Below are 18,576 nucleotides of genomic sequence, written 5' to 3'. Positions count from 1 at the left end.
GTCTTCTATTTATAGGAAATTAGAAACGCGTAAAATCCGCGTATTGAACCTCCCTTTTTGACTACGCGTTCAAAACGCGTTTTGTTCCTTTTTTGACTATGCGTTCAAAATGCATTTTGACTATCTTGCATTCTCCCACTTGAAGATTTAATTGAGAATCAATTAAGTCTTCACACCATCCTTTCTACCCAATTACTGCAATGTTACGTTTCTGCTAGGCCAATAGAAGATCGACACCATATGAACTTGTTACTGTTGATTGGCTTTATAAACATATCTGCTAGGTTGTCATTAGTGTGAATTTTCTGAATATCCACACTGCCTTCTTCCACCTTCTCACGAACAAAGTGATATTGAACTCGTATGTGCTTTGTCCTTAAATGAAATGCTGGATTCTTTGCAAGATGCAAAGCGCTCTGACTGTCACAAAACAAAGCAACCTTCTCTTGTTTGTGCCCGAGCTCCTCCAGTAACATCTGCATCCATATTGCCTCTTTGCTAGCTTGTGTAGGTGCCACATATTCTGCTTCTGTCGTAGATGTAGCCACGATAGATTGCAGTTTTGAAACCCAGCTTACAGCTCCTCCAGCAAGAGTAAACACATAACATGTGGTGGACTTGCTCTTATCAAGATCACCTGCATAATCTGAATCAACATAACCTTTAACATTAAAGTCTGATCCTTCATAACACATTGCAACATCTGAGGTACCCTTGATGTATCTCAGGATCCTCTTAACAGTATTCCAATGCTCTCTACCAGGATTAGCCATGTATCGACTAACCACTCCCACTGCTTGTGTAATGTCAGGTCTTGTACATACCATAGCGAACATTAAACTTCCCACTGCTGATGCATACGGTACTCGAGACATCTCCATCCTCTCTGCTTCATTGCTAGGACACATACTTGAGGATAACTTGAAATTAATAGGAAGTGGGGTAGAAATTGACTTACAGTCTTGCATCTTGAAGCGTCTCAAGATTTTCTTCAAGTAGTTCTTTTGAGAAAGCCAAATCTTCCTATTATTTCTGTCTCGGTGAATTTGCATCCCTAGAATCTTGTTTGCTGGTCCCAAGTCCTTCATTTCAAACTCCCTAGCCAACTGTGCCTTTAAATTTGTGAGACGATCTTTGTTGGGGCCTGCTACCAACATGTCGTCAACATACAACAGCAAAATAACAAAATCTTCATCACCAAATCTCTTGTAATAAACACAAGGATCTGAACTATGTCTGTTGTATCCAAGGCTTATAATGAAGGAATCAAATCTCTTATACCAACATCTCGGCGCCTGTTTGAGACCGTATAGAGATTTGTTCAACCTGCAAACCAAGTTCTCTTTTCTCTGTTCTTCAAAACCTTCTGGTTGGAGCATATAAATTTCTTCTTCAAGTTCTCCATGAAGAAATGCAGTTTTGACATCTAACTGCTCCAAGTACAAGTCAAATGTAGCACACATCGCCAGGACCACTCGAATTGTTGTGAGTCGAACCACCGGAGAAAATATCTCATTAAAGTCTATACCTTCTTTCTGAGCGAATCCTTTCACCACCAATCTTGCACGATACTTCTCCACTTGATCATTACCATTGCGTTTGATCTTGTAGACCCATTTATTTCCAATGGCCTTCCTTCCTTGTGGTAATTGAACAAGATCCCATGTTTTATTTTTATGAAGAGCTTCAATTTCTTCTTGCATTGTTGCCACCCACAGAGATGATTCTTGGCCTTTCATAGCCTCGTGAAAAGCTGAAGGCTCTCCATCTTCTGTTAGTAGACAGTATGCAATATTACTCTCCATAGAATAATCTGAGTGCCAAGCTGGTTCTCTTCTCTCCCTAGTTGACCGTCGAACTTGTGGAGTTTTGATCTCAGCTTGCTCTTGTTCTTCGTGCTCTGGTGCTGCTTCAGAAGAAACTGGAACTTCTTCTATTTCTTCAACTTCAACTATAGTAGTCTCTGATTTTTCTTTTGAAGTGCTACCTTCTTTTGCTTGTATCTTGTTTTCAACAAATACAACATCCCTGCTGATTACCACCTTGCGGGCTGTGGGATCCCACAAGCGATACCCCTTGACTCCATCAGCATACCCTAAGAAAATGCATTCCCTGGATTTTGGATCCAACTTCGATTTTTCTTGGGTGTTGTACATAACATAAGCAGGACTTTCGAATATATGTAAGCGAGAATAATCAGCTGGTTTTCCTGTCCACATCTCCATTTGCGTTTTCAGATCAATTACGGTTGATGGTGACCGATTGATCACATAACAGGCAGTTTTGACTGCTTCTGCCTAGAATGGTTTTTCCAACCCTACAGTTGCCAACATAGCTCTTGTCCATTCCAATAAGGTTCTGTTCATCCGCTCTGCTACTCCATTTTGTTGTGGAGTATATGCCACCGTGAACTGTCGTTTAATACCTTCTTGTTTACAGAAGTTATTAAATTCATCACCAGTGTATTCTCCTCCATTATCTGTCCTCAAACACTTGATCTTTTTCTCAGATTCAAGTTTCACCCGCGCTTTGAATTCTTTGAAAACTGAAAAAACATCTGCCTTCCTCTTGATTGGATACACCCAACTTCTCCTGGAGTAATTGTCGATAAATGACACGAAATATTTCGCTCCTCCTAGAGACTCCACCGGTGCTTGCCAGACATCAGAGTGAACCAGATCTAGTATTTCCTTACATTTAGCAGAGGAACTGCTAAACTTCAGTCTATTTTGCTTGCTGGTAACACAATGCTCACAAAAGGGTAGTGAAACCTTTTTGAGCCCTGGAAGAAGTTTTTGCTCAGCAAGAATCTTCAAACCTCGTTCCGACATATGGCCAAATTTACGATGCCACATTATCGTTGATTCTTCAAATGAACTTGCTGACGCGGTTGATGCTTTTCCTTCTTGGTGTGTTTCACCTTTAAGCACATATAGATTTGCAGCAAGTTTTTCTGCTTTCATCACTCCAAGCGCTCCTTTGGATATTCTCATGACTCCACCATGAGTCTTATACGAATATCCATTATCATCTAGTTGTCCTAAAGACAATAGATTCTTCTTTAAGTCTTTTACATGTCGTACCTCCTGGATGGTGCGAATCCTGCCATCATACATCTTTATTTTGATGGACCCAATACCAATAACATCCAAAGCATGATCGTTTCCCATGAACACAGACCCTCCTGAGATAGGATTATATTGATGGAACCATTCTCTCCTGGAAGTCATGTGCCATGTTGCTCCTGTGTCCATGATCCAGACATCAGCAAAACATTTTCTTCCTTCATTATTTGATATTGCCTCACTACATATAATATCGCCATCATCCGAGGTACATGCAACATTCCCTTGAGCATTTGATGGCTCATGGTTTTCACTCTTCTTCTTGAACCGACAATCTTTCTTGAAGTGCCCTTTCTTGCCACAGTTGTAGCACTTGATATTCTTCTTACTTCTTGATTGAGATCTTCCATGATTGTGACTCCCACTGGGGCCACGTTCCGTTGGTATTCCTCTCACCATCATCAAAGCTTCAGCTTGCTGCGAACTTGCTTGTCTGTCTTCCTTATTTTTACGCCTATTTTCTTCTTTCAAGACAGCGGCTGCAATTTCATCGAAAACTAGACTGTCTGTATTGTTCGTCAGGTTGATGATGAGTTGATCATACGAGTCAGGCAGACTTTGAAGTAGAAGCTCCGCACGTTCAGTACCCTCTATTTTGCAACCCATTATTGTAAGTTGCGAAAACAGAGTATTCAAAGTATTGATGTGTTCAGTAACTGACATGGACTCTGCCATTCGAAGAGTATACAATCTTCTTTTTAAGAAGATTTTATTATGTAAAGACTTGGTGTAACACCCCTAAAAAATTTTCCCTAAGATTTGGGCCTTCTTTGTCTACGTGTGGGTCCCATCGCATTTATTTCGAAGTATGTGCTTGAGTTAAGATGAGTCCCTGAGGAGTTTAAGAGCGTCGGAGGTGATGTGGGGTCATTGAGGACCCCTAGGACCGATCTAAGTCCAAAAGATCCATCGTGACTAAGTTTAGGACGAGTTCATGTAAGGGTCGACTTTTAACGACCCTATCTTTTGAAAGACGTATATCTAGTGGCCCACGACCCATCAAATTAAAGGTCGTCGAGTCTTCTTTCCAACGCTACCAAGAACGTAAATTTTGGAGTTCGGAGTCAAAGGATATGATGATCCGAAGATGAACTAGCACGACAGGAATTTCATTTTTGGCCTGGGTTGCAACTGCTGGGGAAATGGCCTTGGCGCTGTAAGGGCGCAATGCGCCACTATCGCGCCAGAAACATGCCTCAGTAGTTTGGTCCCTGGCGCGACGCGCCACTAAAAGTTGTGCAGGGTTTTTCAGGCCAAATTCCCAGAATTCAAAACAATGGCCTTGGCGCTGTAAGGGCGCGATGCGCCACTATCGCGCCAGAAACATGCCTCAGTAGTTTGGTCCTTGGCGCTACGCGCCACTAAAAGTTGTGTAGGTTTTAGGCGTAATTGGCCTTGGCGCTGTAAGGGCGCGACGCGCCACTATCGCGCCAAGGGCGTTTTGGCCTTATTTATCAGAATTTTGGAGGAAAGGCAATTTGGGAATTGTCCCAAATTATATATACCCAAGCCTTGTATATTTTGGGACCATTTTCCTTCAGCCCCATTCTCTCTCTAGAAAAAGCCCTAGAAAGCCTATCTCTCTCTTTCTCTTCTTCTTCTTCTTCTCCATTTCCAACAAGGAATTGTTCCAAGAGCTTCAAGACCTCAAGCTTCCATTGAAGACCCAACCACAAGGTTTTCTTCAAGTCTATTCTAAGGTATGTAAGGCTATCCAAAATATGGGTTGAGTCCACCCATGTGCCCTATTCTTGTTTTGAGGCTAGATATCCATGAAAATGGAGTTTCTTGGTATGGTACATGTTTGAATGAGTATTATTCCCATCTTATTTAATTATTTATGTATTAATGTTGTTGAGCTAAGAGGTTCCTAAAATGAGCCTTTATGTGGGTATGAGATGATGAAGAAATGAGTTGCTAAATATGTTTTATTGGTCTTCTTAATTATGTAGACTTGATAAAGTATACTATTTTCTTAAACATGTTGCTTATTATAAAAATGTCGATTTGAAGTCTTGAGGATGTGATGAGTCACAAGGATTTTCTCAAATGGATGGAGGTAATGATTGATTATATCTAGATGATATTATATATGTGCATTTAAAACTTCCTTGAAGATATGATTGAGATTGAACATTGAGATTGAGATTTGATTGTGATAGAGTTGATGAGTTGACAAGGTTGTAATGAGACTTGTTGATATGAGTTGATTAAGTTGATTTGATGGAGTTTTATGAGCATTGAGTCTTGGGAGGAGTATCGAGCACCGAATTGGGCAAGAGTATAGTCCATACTCAAACTCAATACCTGTGTTGACAAACGTAGGGGGGATTGAACCGTTAAAGTCGGATGCTTCCCCAAGAGCTTTTGTCCTGACATTATAGGACCTGGTTGGATTGGATCCATGAGTGTTCGTCGTTCATGCCCTGGCAAGGTATGAACGAGCGTGGCAATGACGTCGTTTCGTTGTACCTTCACTGGCTTGTAAGTGTTGGTTGTCGGTTAAGAGAAACTCCCAAATATGTTTTGATAGTAATCTGAGTCAAATTGAGTTGAATTGTATATGATTGGTCTAGTCTAAATCATATTCTTGTTTGGACTTAGGACATTTGATTGAGTTGTCATTCCTTTTTGAGTTGAGCTCCCGAGTTGATTTATTCTTCCTTAATGTTCGTTGTATTCGGCCATTTTACATACTCGTACATTCCATGTACTGACGCCATTTGGCCTGCATTATTTCATGATGCAGAGACAGGTACTAGAGATCATCAACCGGCGCTCCGTTGCAGATCCACATACACTTCCAGCCAGTCGGTGAGTCCTCCTAGTTTCCGGAGGATATTGTGCCTTATTGTACAGTTTTGATTGTCTTTTCTTTATTCAGATTGTCGGTAGCCATGGACTTGTCATTGTCACCTTTTAAACTTGAATAGAGGCTTCATAGACTGGAGTGTGGGAGGTCGAGCAGTCATTTTGAGAAGTCCTATTTTGATTATCTTCTTTGATTGTAAATGTTTGGCCTTCGGCCCTTATGTTATGAGACGTAATTTCCTTAATTGAGTTTCCGCTAAGAGAATGTGCTTGAATGAATGAGTGACTGTACCAAGTGGTTCGCTCGGAGGTCAGAAATGGCATTCGGGTGCCGGTTACGTCTAGGGTACTCTCCCGGGGCATGACACTTGGCCTCATACAACCCTGTAAGAGTATCTCATATTTCCTTCGCCGTCCGCTTTTCTGCCACACTAGACAATACTTGATCAGCTAGTGCCAAGTGTAGATCAGCAACTGCGTTGCTGTCTATGTCGTTCCACTTGCTGTCATCAACAAAGTCTGTGGGCCTGCCTTCAATTGCAGCTAAGCAATTGTCTTTTCTCAATATCGCTTTTATTTTCATTTTCCATAATGAGAAATTAGTCCCATTGAACTTTTCAACATCAAACTTTGTTGTACTCGACATTATTATTTGCTTCACACCCTTCTAGATCATTTCTGAATATTTTTGCGAACAATCCTGACAAACTGTACCGTCACCGAAATTTACTATTCACGTGAATAGTACTATTCACCGAATTTTACTATTCACGAAAATTTACTATTCACGAATAGTATCTTCTCATAAAATAGATAGAATAACCGAGGGCTCTGATACCACTGTTGGGGGGAGGAAGCACCACAACTAAAGTTTGATATGATGAAAATATTGAAAATAAATTGGACACGAGAATTTTACGTGGAAACCCCTCTAAAAGATAAAGGGGAAAAACCACGGGGTAGAAGGATCTCACTATTTTAATATGGAGTATACAACTCTCAAATACAAGGAGAAAACAACAATTAACACTTCTCTCTTGTAAAAGGAACAACTACTAAAGAGGACACTCAAGACTACAATATTTATCTTGGTGTATAACTCTCTTTGTATTCTTACTCTCTCTTTCTGGGATGGGATAAATGATGGCAAAAGGTCTTCTATTTATAGAAAACTAGAAACGCGTAAAATCCGCGTATTGAACCTCCCTTTTTGACTACGCGTTCAAAACGCGTTTTGTTCCTTTTTTGACTACACGTTCAAAACGCGTTTTGACTATCTTGCAGAAATAGAATGTAATTAGTTCTTAACAAAATGAGATTTGTGTAATTTCTACTAAAAAATACTTGATAGAAAATGCAATCGAAATCGCCCAATTCAATAAATTTCAAATTAATCGAATTTTAATATATATATTAAATACCTAAAGAATATTAAAAATTGGGAAAAGGATAAATATATACTCATGACTTTGCATGTGATATATCCTCATTAAAAATATGAAGCATTTACACCTTGTCCGTCGTTTATCAAAACTCTAAAACATAATTACTCTTTTCGTTAACAAACTCATTGAATTAGAAAAAAAATAATCTTAAAACTTATTTTTACTTCTAAAAATACCATGTAACCTTTAAAAGATTATCTTATCCACTTTATTTTATCTCTTCAGGCCCAATTTAGTTGAAAAAATGAATGTTCATGTGATAATGTGCTTGAACACATCTTATTAATAAAGTATTCATATGACAATTTGCATTTTTAGAAAATTAATTTTTTATTTGTTACTTTGTCTTGTCATTGTCGAGTCCAATTCACATATTAGACCTTTCAGATGAATGTATTTATGAGGCCAAACAAAAATCAAGTTAAATAATTAGATGATCACAAATAAAAGTTAAAGTGTTCAACTATTAGTGGAATCACGATATTATTTTAGATAAAAAATAAAAAAATACGGATAAAAATAAGATTTCTTGCACTCAAAATTGACTTTGAGATACATAATTTGCTGCATTAAATACTTATGTTTAAGAGACACATTATAATTAAGTTAAGATGTCTAGATGATGATCACTGGATTAATTTAATTATCAAATAGATAGTTGAGGCAAAATTAAAGTGTATCTATAGATTTTGCTAGAAATAAAATATGAGGAGGTTGAAAAAAAAACAATCAACTAAATATCAGCCTTTGCGGCACACTTATGTAATTGAGAAAAATAATATAAAGGTATAATACATAAATATGCCCTTTAGCTTGACTTCATTTACATTTATGCTCTCTAATTTTGGGTGTACATAAGTACACTTAAACTTATATAAAATTGAACAAGTAGACACACGTGTCCTACATGGCACAATACACGTAGGATACCACGTGGGACACAAAATTGCCATGTAGGATGTCATATAGGACGAATGTGTCTATTTGTTCCAATTTTAGATAACTAAAGTGTCTACTTGTGCACTAGTTAAGTTAAATGTCATAGTTGTCAGTTGAAACAAGTTAATGGTCATATTTATGTATTATACCTAATGTAAATGTTAGTTCTTGCTTATGTGAAGTCGTGAATATAGGAAATCTTAGCCTCCAATTCTTTTTCACGTTCATACAATAATAATAACAATTGCCTTTTTCATTTGAATTTGGTTGAATGTATTATATTTTGGAATTAAAAGAAATAAAGATCACAATAATAAAATAGATTTTAAAAAATGTGAAATTACACATGAGTCTTGAAAACAGTCTCTGGCAGAAATGCAAGGTAAAGCTGCATACAATATAATCTTGTAGTCGAGCCTTCTCGAACTCTACATATAGCGAAAGCTTAGTACACTGGGATGCCCCTTTGAAATTAATTATGAGAGCGTGCGTGTATATTGTGTCATATTTTATTTTCTTTGAGAGAAAACCTTAAAATTTCTGCCATTTTGTGCTAATTTAGTGAATGTGTGTTGTGCTTTCTTTTCTTTTACGTGTAACACGGCCTTACAAACTTGATTTGAAAGATTGACTTTTCTCTTAACAAAATAATGAAAATTGATGGCAACATTTATTCTTTCTATTATGACCTTTTATTTCTTTTTGTGAAACACAACCCAACTAGTGTCAACTATCAATAAGAAAAATGGACAGATTCTTTTTTTTCTTTTTGCTACTTATTTTCCTCCTCTGTATGAATCTGTTTTCACATTTTGGAAATTATAGTCTATACTTTTCAACATTTTAAGTATTTGGTTTGGTGCTATATATATATATATATATATATATATATATATATATATAGTGGAGTAACTTTGATCATTGGAAATACCACACACACAAACAATCCATTTCCAGTCTCTACATATGGAGAAACAGATTTTCTTATTGATTCTTTTCTTTCTAATTCAATTTTCTATATCACTTGCTTCCTCAAATGAGACTGACCAACAAGCTTTACTAGCTTTCATAAATCTTGTTACAAGTCCCAGTCATTTTTTGGCCATTAATTGGACCAACAATACTTCTTTTTGCTCTTGGTTCGGTGTCACTTGCAGTTCAAAAAGGCAAAGGGTTGTGGCCTTGGCTCTTCCTAATTTGCAACTGCAAGGCACAATTTCCCCATCTTTGGCCAATTTGTCCTTTCTCAGTGTTCTCAATCTCGACAACAATCAGCTCCAAGGAAGTATACCAGCAAGTTTATTTCAACACCGCAGAGTTCAAGTAATTTCATTGGCTTTCAATAAACTCGGTGGTGAAATGTGGAAAGGGCCATGGTATGTACCCGAACTCAGGGTCTTTGATCTCACCAACAATAGCCTCACGGGTATAATCCCTCCTTCTATTGGAAATGCCACAAAAATGATGAACTTTAATTTGTCTGGGAATAGTGTAAGTGGAAATATTCCAAAGGAGGTCGGTAATCTGAGCCAACTTGCAGACTTGTACTTGACTGATAATCAATTAACAGGTTCCATTCCAGCAGAACTGTTTAATATCTCATCATTGCGTGTCGTAAGTCTGTACAACAATAGCCTTTCTGGCCGTCTCTTGCTTGATGAAGGGAATATTGTGTCAACTCTGAAGTTTTTAAGTATAAGTTACAACCAAATTTCTGGTAGCATTCCTTCCAACATATGCCAACTCTCAGAGCTCAAAGTTTTGTCCATATCTTTCAACAACCTAACTGGAGACATACCAAGAAATATTGGTTGTTTATCCAAGCTGGAGTGGTTCTTAATTGGCAGTAATTCAATAAAAGGGACTATTCCCCTTTCATTGGGAAATATTTCCACTCTACAACATCTTTATTGTGGAAACAATCACATAGTGGGTCAAATTCCTCCGGAATTAGGGAAGCTATCAAATTTGAAGGAATTAATCATTGGGCAGAATTATAATCTTATTGGTCAAATTCCAGAGGCTATTTTCAACATATCTTCTTTGGAAATTATTGATTTCAGTTTCAGTAACCTCTCTGGTAGAATTCCAGCTACTACTGATCTTCATCTTCCGAACCTTAAAGAACTTAACTTGGAAGCCAATCAGCTGGAAGGGGAAATTCCATTGTTCATAACAAATGCTTCCAAGCTTGAGTACCTGCTGCTAGCACAGAACTTTCTCACAGGAGCTATTCCTACTAATTTAGGAAATCTTCGTGAGTTGCGAAGGCTGCTCCTACATTATAATCAACTTACCAATGAACGAAAAGAGCGTGAGTTGCGATTCTTCAATTCTTTGGCAGACTGTAGGATGTTGAAATCTCTAGAAGTGGGTTCCAATCCATTGAATGGCATTCTGCCCAATTCTATTGGGAATCTTTCATCTACAATTGAATACTTTTATATAGCAGATGCACACATCAAAGGCCTCATCCCCACAACTATAGGCAACATAAGCGGTCTAATGACCCTAGAATTTGAAGGAAACAACTTGGCAGGGAATATTCCTTCTGAGATTGGTAAGCTTAAGAAACTCCAAGGGATGTATCTACCAAACAATAAATTGCAGGGACATATTCCAGATTCGGTATGCCATTTATCCAATTTGGTTAAATTAGTTCTGGCTGGTAATGAGCTCTCTGGATCAATTCCAGAATGCTTAGGAAATCTTAGCATGCTACAATATCTTGTTTTGGGTTCTAATAATTTTTCATCAAAATTTCCGTTGAGCCTTTGGAAGATGAGTGGCCTTCTCTATCTAACCGTGTCACAAAATACTATAGAGGGAGAAGTTCCATCAGATATTGGAGGACTGAAAGCCATTGCAGAACTATATCTTTCCAGTAACCACTTTTCAGGCATGATACCAACCAGATTCGGGGAACTCCAAAACCTGCAGTCTCTTGACCTATCGAACAATTCATTTTTTGGCCAAATTCCATTATCCTTTGCCAACTTGATAAGCTTGGAATTCTTGAATTTGTCTTTAAATGCATTGTCAGGTACTATTCCTAAGTCATTGGAAAAACTCTCGTACCTGAAAAGCATTAATGTTTCATTTAATGGTTTAGAAGGTGAAATACCCAGTGACGGTGTGTTTGCAAATTCCACTCTGCAATCATTTCTCGGGAACAAAGGTCTATGTGGAGCACACATATTGGAGATTCCTTCTTGTGCTATCACCAATCCTCGAAAACAATCAAAGCTAAAGGAGATTGTGCTAAAAATTGTTACTCCAGTGGTTATTTTATCCTTTCTGATTTTTTTGTTGGTTTCAATTTGGATAATGAAACGACAGAAGAAAGGAAAGTCCAAAGATGTGGAAAAAGTACCGGAGATCGGGACTTATCAATTTGTTTCTTATCACGAGATTCAACGAGCAACAAATAATTTTGATGAATCAAATTTAATTGGTGTAGGAAGTTCTGGCTCTGTGTACAAAGGCACATTATCTGGTGGAAATGTAGTGGCGATAAAGGTTCTGGATTTGGAAAATGAGCAAGTATGCAGAAGGTTTGATACTGAATGCGAAGTGATGAGAAATGTTAGACACAGAAATCTTGTTCCAGTGATTACTACTTGTTCTAGTGACTATATAAGAGCCTTTGTTCTGCGATATATGCCCAACGGGAGTCTTGAGAATTGGTTGTACAGAGAAGATTGCCACTTGAACCTTCATCAAAGAGTCGTCGTAATGCTTGATGTAGCTTTGGCAATTGAATATCTACATCATGGTAATGTTACTCCAATTGTTCATTGCGACCTAAAGCCAGCCAACGTTCTTTTGGATGAAGATATGGTGGCTCGTGTTGGTGATTTTGGAATCTCTAAAATTTTAGCCATAAGCAAGTCCATGGCTTATACTGAAACATTGGGCACTCTTGGATACATTGCACCAGGTATACTAATCTCTTTCTTTCTCACTTATATTATAACTTCTCTATTTGATTTTTTTCTTATCTAAATCAAGCCCTTGCAAATTCTAGAACTAAATAAAAAGCATGTCTTTGTTAGTACGAGCACTATTGTTAATATTCAAATGAGTAATTCTTTTTCATTTTTCATTCTTTTAAGAATATGGCTTGGAGGGAATAGTGTCCACAAGTGGTGATGTTTATAGTTACGGCATCATGTTGATGGAGGTTTTGACCAAAAGAAGGCCAACAGATGAAGAGATATGTAATGAAAATCTTGACTTGAGGAAATGGATCACACAAGCATTTTCTGGGACTATTATGGACGTTGTGGATGCCAATCTTTTTTCTGAGGAAGAACAAATCACTTCTAATAGTGAAGTCTGCATAGCCTCCATGATAGAATTGGGTTTAGACTGCACAAAGGAAATGCCAGAATCAAGAATAACCATGAAAGAAGTAGTCAAGAGGCTTAACAAAATCAAGAACACATTTCTGGAAACATAGAAGTGATCAGCATCTCTTTCGATAGTGTTCTTTTCTGATGCTTTTTGGTTTCTTTAGTAAAGTCGTCGTATAGTACTTACTTGGAGTCATGTGTTGTTTGTAATTTTCATTTGAGTGGTTTTGAACCTATTTTTACTTTATCTATTTGTAATTACTAGTTTCTGCACGTCCCAATTATATGAAATAGATATTTTGAATTAATAAGACAATAATAAAATATGATTTTAATTATTAATTATAAATATGAAGAAAGAAACTTTAAGTTGAATTCGATAAACAGTTAGCCTACTCAAATGACTTGAATTGTTATATTTAGAATCACGAACGAAAGATATGAATTGCAATATAGGATAATATGTAAACCCATTCTCCATTACTAACTATGCCATATCAAGTATTTTTTTTATAGCAATGGTATAAAATATCGACTGACATTTGATTTTTAGGATTGTCAATAAATTATTGTCAGTTTCATGGTATATAAAGATAAAGGAGTAGTAATTATTTGTGATGGAGCTAATAGTTACTGAAATATTTAATTAACGTAGATAAAAGAGTAGTAGTTATCTGTGATGGAGATAATAATTACTGAAATATTTAATTAACATATATAAATCGTACAACTATCCTTTTGATTCAAATTTATGAGTCATTCATCTGTAACTTTAAAAAATATAAATTGAATTGTATAATAATATCTGTATTATGAAAGTTAAAAGGGTCATTATCACATGTTGACAATTTGATATTTTAGTACTTCATAAAAAAATACAAGCTTAAATTGGAAAAAGATAACTCTAAGAGAATTGGTTTATTAATTACTTTAGTTTAGTAGAAGTTGATTTGTAATAAGAATTAACGAAAAGCTAATGAGACGGAATTTAACTAAATATGTATGAGATTTTTTTTTTCCATTTGGTGTTCCACTAATTCGATTCGCGTGTGATGTTTCACTTTGAGAGAGTTTCCTATAAGGTACCTCCATATCAAGAATTGAATTCAAACATCGAAGTAAGGATGAATGAATACTTATAAATCAATCGCAAGTATTTGATGAAAATATGTATGAGACTTTTGGTCTGCACAATAATCTTTATATATACATGAATGAATGAATTAATATTGTAGAGTGCAAATAAGAATCTCCATCCAACAATATATATTTTATTGATTTATCGATCAATAATTATAACTTAAAAGTGCTTAGAATTTTTTTTAAGAAATTTAAATAAGGAATGAAAATTAAAGAAAATACCTTTGTAACATCGAGTCAATCAACATGAAAAGCGATAAGATATACCTGCCATCATATCATACAAAAAGAGAAAAGCTAAACAAAAAAAATATATTAAAAAATTTAAATAAGGAATGAAAATTAAAGAAAATACCTGTGACACCCAAGAAATTTTTTCGCAAAGACTCGAACATTTTTTCACGTGTGGGTAGACTCGGACCGGAGTTGTAATTCTACACATGAGTTAGGATTAATTCCTAAGTATTTATAGTGTGTTAGATGTGTTTAGGGGTCATAAGGGATCTCTAACACCAAGTCGAGTCCAAAGAACTCCAATCGATTAAGTTTTCGGACGAGTTAGTTTAAGGGTCAACTTCAAACGACCATATCTCCTAGGATATAAAGAACTGGGTGTCCCACGACCTACCAAATTAAAGGTCTTTGAGTCTTCTTTCTAACGCCACCAAGATTTCAATTTTTGGAATTCGGAGTCAAACGTTATGGCCATTTTACTACAGACTAGTACTGCAGGAATTTCAGGCTTGGGCGAAATTCAGGCTTGGCGCTCCAGTGGCGCCCCACGCCACTATAGCGCTAGAAAACAGCCTCAGTAGTTTGGGTCTTGGCACGATGCGCCACTATTAGATGTACAGGGTTTTAAGCCAATTTTAGCTTGGCGCTGCAGTGGCGCGACGCGCCACTATAGCGCCAGCAAGGTTTTTGCCCAATTTTTTAGATTTTTGAAGAGGGGCAACTTGGACTTTTTCCCTAATTATATATACCTATCCTTGGACGTTTTGGGACCATATTTTTCAGTCCCTCTCTCTCTAAAATCCCTAATATTTTCTCTCTTCCTCTTCCTCTTCTTCTTCTTCAAATCCTTTTCCAACAAGAAGAGTTCCAAGAGCTTCAAGATTTGAGTCCTCCATTGAAGACCCAACATCAAGGTTTCTTCAAAATCTTCAAATAAGGTATGTAAGGCTAACCTAAAATATGGATTGAGTTCTTCCATATGCCCATAGATGTGTTGGTTAGGAGTTGTGAAAGAGTTGCATCTTCTAGAAAGGTTTTCTTGAAAGTTTTCCCTAAACTATAGAATGTTTTTAGATACAAATGGTTGATTGATGATTTTAATGAATTGAGTTACTAAATAGTTATTTTTCATATTATTAACTACAAATGTATCTTTGTATATAGATTTATAGGTATTGACGATATTCTTGAGTTGAGTTTTGTTGAGAGTATAGGTTCATGTTTCATTCACATGAATTCAAGATGAGATTTCTTGTCATAAATGTCTTGAGTTGAGGTGGATGGTTTTGTGTATATATGTATTGATTGAATAGTTAAGAATGTCCTTTTGCTTCTATAAAATGAACATAGAACAAAAATAAGGATTTTGGAGTAAATGTTTGATGATGATGTGAATGATGATATATGATGATGACGTGATGATAATGTTTGATGATGATGTGAATAATGATATATGATGATGATTTTTGGTGACGATGTGAATGATGATATTTGACGATGATGTGAATAAAGAGGCTATTTTGATGAGAATGTTGTGTGATGAAGTGGATCGGAGTCTAATGTAAATTTTTGGTATGTAATGTGCATAATTAAAGTTGATTGGAGTCTTAGGAATATTTTGAAAATAAATAATCTTTTGAGGAGGAGCTTTAAATAAATTATTTATGAACCTTTTTGCATAAACTATTTATACACTACTTTGAGTCTAAAGAATTATTAGTTTCATCTTTGATTTAGAAAGGAGTTTAAGTATGAGTTGAGTATGAGGAGCCTTTAAATGAGTTGAGTATTTTTACATTAAAGTATCTATTTTGAGTTTGAGTTGAGGAGTTGAAATTATATTTTAATGTACATAATATTTTCTGCATTCATTGAGTTGAGATTGTATAAATTTTTAAAGAGAAGAGTTTGATGATTTGAGATGAGTCGATTTGAAAGAAGATCCAATGAGACTTGTCATTATGAGTTAATTGAGTTGAAATGAGAATAGAGTTGATGAGGTGGCAATGTTCCACATGAAACTAGCCGTAAGGGCTTGTTTGAGTTGATTGGAGGAGTTTTATGAGCATAGAGTCATGGGAGGAGTATCGAGCACCGAATTGGACAAGAGTATAGTCCGTACTCGAACCCAATACCTGTGTTGCCAAACGTAGGGGGGATTGAACCGTTAAGTCGGATGCTTCCCCGAGAGTTTTGTCCTGACATTATAGGACTTGGTTGGATTGGATCCATGAGTGTTTGATTCGTTCATACCCTGGCAAGGTATGAACGGGCGCGGCAACAACGTCGGTTTGTTGTACTTTCACTGGCTCATAAGTGATGGTTGTCGGTTAAGAGAAACTCTCATTTAGGTCTTGATAGTACTCTGAGTCAGTTGAGTTGAGTGAGTTGCTATATGCTTATGAGTTAGTCCTGTCTAAACTATTTCTTGTTAGACTTAGGCCGCTTGAGTGAGTTGTTACATATTTATTGAGTTGAGTCCTTTGAGTTGAATTGTAAAACGTTGCATAATTTAATTTGCATATTTACTGAGTTGAGTCCTTTGAGCTGATTGTTGAGTTGAATGTTGAGTAGATTGTATACGGTCGGATTGGAGTAGATGGATTGTGATTGGATTGAATAGAATGGTATGTGACTAGATTGAATTTGATTATTGAGTTGATTGTTGAGTTGAGTGTATATAATCGGATTGTACATGATTGAAAGGGATCGAATTGTAAATGATTTGATTGAACTGTATCGTGTATGATTGGATTGGACTGTATGGTATATGATTGGTCTTTGTCTAAAAATGTATTATTAGTTTAGACTTATGACGCCTTGTTGAGTCTCTCTTATCTTTCTGATTTGAGATATTTGGACCGTTGCTACTCTTCCTTGAGGTATGTTCCATTCTTCCATATTACATACTCGTATATTCCACGTACTGACGTCCATTTGGACCTGCATCGTTTCATGATGTAGAGACAGGTTTAAGAGATCGTTAATTAGGAGCATCATTGGGGATCTATTTCACACTGAGCGTATTGGTGAGTCCTCCCCTACATTCGGAGGACACCGTCTGTGTATTCTTGCATCGAGTTAGCCCTTTTCATTTTGATTTGAGGTAGTCATGAATATGTCATTGACACCAATTAGATAGTAGTGATAGAGGCTTCATAGACTAGATAGTGATGCATCGATTGAGTATTTCTTTCCTTAAATTATTCTTGTCAAACTATTTATAATGACAAATATTAGAGTTGAATTGTTGGCCCATGGCCTTTATTCTTTGAGTTAGACTGAGGTTTGAGTTGCCCACCGAATATTCTCTTTATTCTTTTGTCTTCTGCTGATCGAATGAATGAACGGATGTGTGATCTGGCTATGTGGCTCGCTTGGGAGCCAGAAATGGTTTCTGAATGCCGGTTACGTCTAGGGTACCCTCCCGGGGCGTGACAATACCTTTGTAACATTGAGTCAATCAACATGAAAAGCAGTAAGATATACCTACCATCATATCATACAAAAAGAGAAAAGCTAAACAAAAAAAAATATATTAATGAGAAAAAAGAATGAACAAACAAATTAGAAATTACGTAAGAAATTAAACATAAGAGGATGACTAATGGAGATATAGTAGCGTTAATAATGGAGACTTCTAAAATTTTCTTACTCTATGGAATATGAAAAGATTGCATTAGTAATTATTTGGGCATGTATGAATTAAATTGAAAAGGAAAAATTATAATGGTAAACTCCATTATAACATAAAGGAGATATCATTAATAAACATGATTTATGTATGATTATCTATATTTTATTACTTTATAAAATGTGCAAAAGAATATGAAAAGACAGACCACTAAAACGGGGTGATATCTTAAAGGTCAAAAAGTAAAAATAAGATGTGGGAATGAATGTTGCTACCTCGATTTCATATTAGTTGAATTTTTAAGGTAATGCATATATATTAAGAAAAACATTTAAGGATAAAATTTGAAATCATACTTTTCACTATTGCTCTTTGTAAAATCATAAATATAACTTTTCAAGTAGTGTGATTTATCTCCTAGAAAATATAAAACTTTAATAAATGAAATGACAAGTATGAAAAAAGTTTCAAACATCCAAACTTTTTGAACAATTCAATTATTTTGAACAATGAAAAATCCCTTAAAAACTCAACTAATATAGAATAGAGGGAGTATTAAATTTCAGTTCAATTGGTAGATGAAACTCTTTTCATTAAGTGTGGTTATTATTACTCATATGTAAGTTTTTTTCTTCTATTTCTTAAGGATAAAATAGTCATTCAGCTTTTTAAGGATATAGGATTATTATCTAATATTTAATTATTTAAATAATTTATAATATTATAATTTAGTATAAGGATAAAATGGTAATTCAACTTTATATTTGGGACTTTTCACTTTTAATTTATATATATATATATATATATATATATATATATTATTGTATTCTTTGGACTTTAGATGCAGAAGAGAAAATGAGGTAGTTAAGAAAGAACATTATACGGAGAAACAT

At 35.9% G+C, this 18,576-nt stretch overlaps 1 protein-coding gene across 1 annotated transcript; it reads left to right on the top strand.

Moving 5' to 3' along the window:
* The first annotated feature begins 9,257 nt into the window (after positions 1–9,257).
* On the top strand, positions 9,258–12,981 carry LOC129871736 (receptor kinase-like protein Xa21). Its single transcript, XM_055946707.1, has 2 exons — positions 9,258–12,260; positions 12,436–12,981. Exons 1-2 carry the CDS (start codon positions 9,287–9,289, stop codon positions 12,780–12,782), a joined length of 3,321 nt encoding a protein of 1,106 aa, XP_055802682.1. The 5' UTR covers positions 9,258–9,286; the 3' UTR covers positions 12,783–12,981.
* The last annotated feature ends 5,595 nt before the right edge of the window (positions 12,982–18,576 follow it).

The sequence above is a fragment of the Solanum dulcamara genome, chromosome 10 (assembly GCF_947179165.1).
Source record: "Solanum dulcamara chromosome 10, daSolDulc1.2, whole genome shotgun sequence".
Taxonomy (NCBI): domain Eukaryota; kingdom Viridiplantae; phylum Streptophyta; class Magnoliopsida; order Solanales; family Solanaceae; genus Solanum; species Solanum dulcamara.
This window is presented reverse-complemented; position numbering and strand designations above follow the sequence as displayed.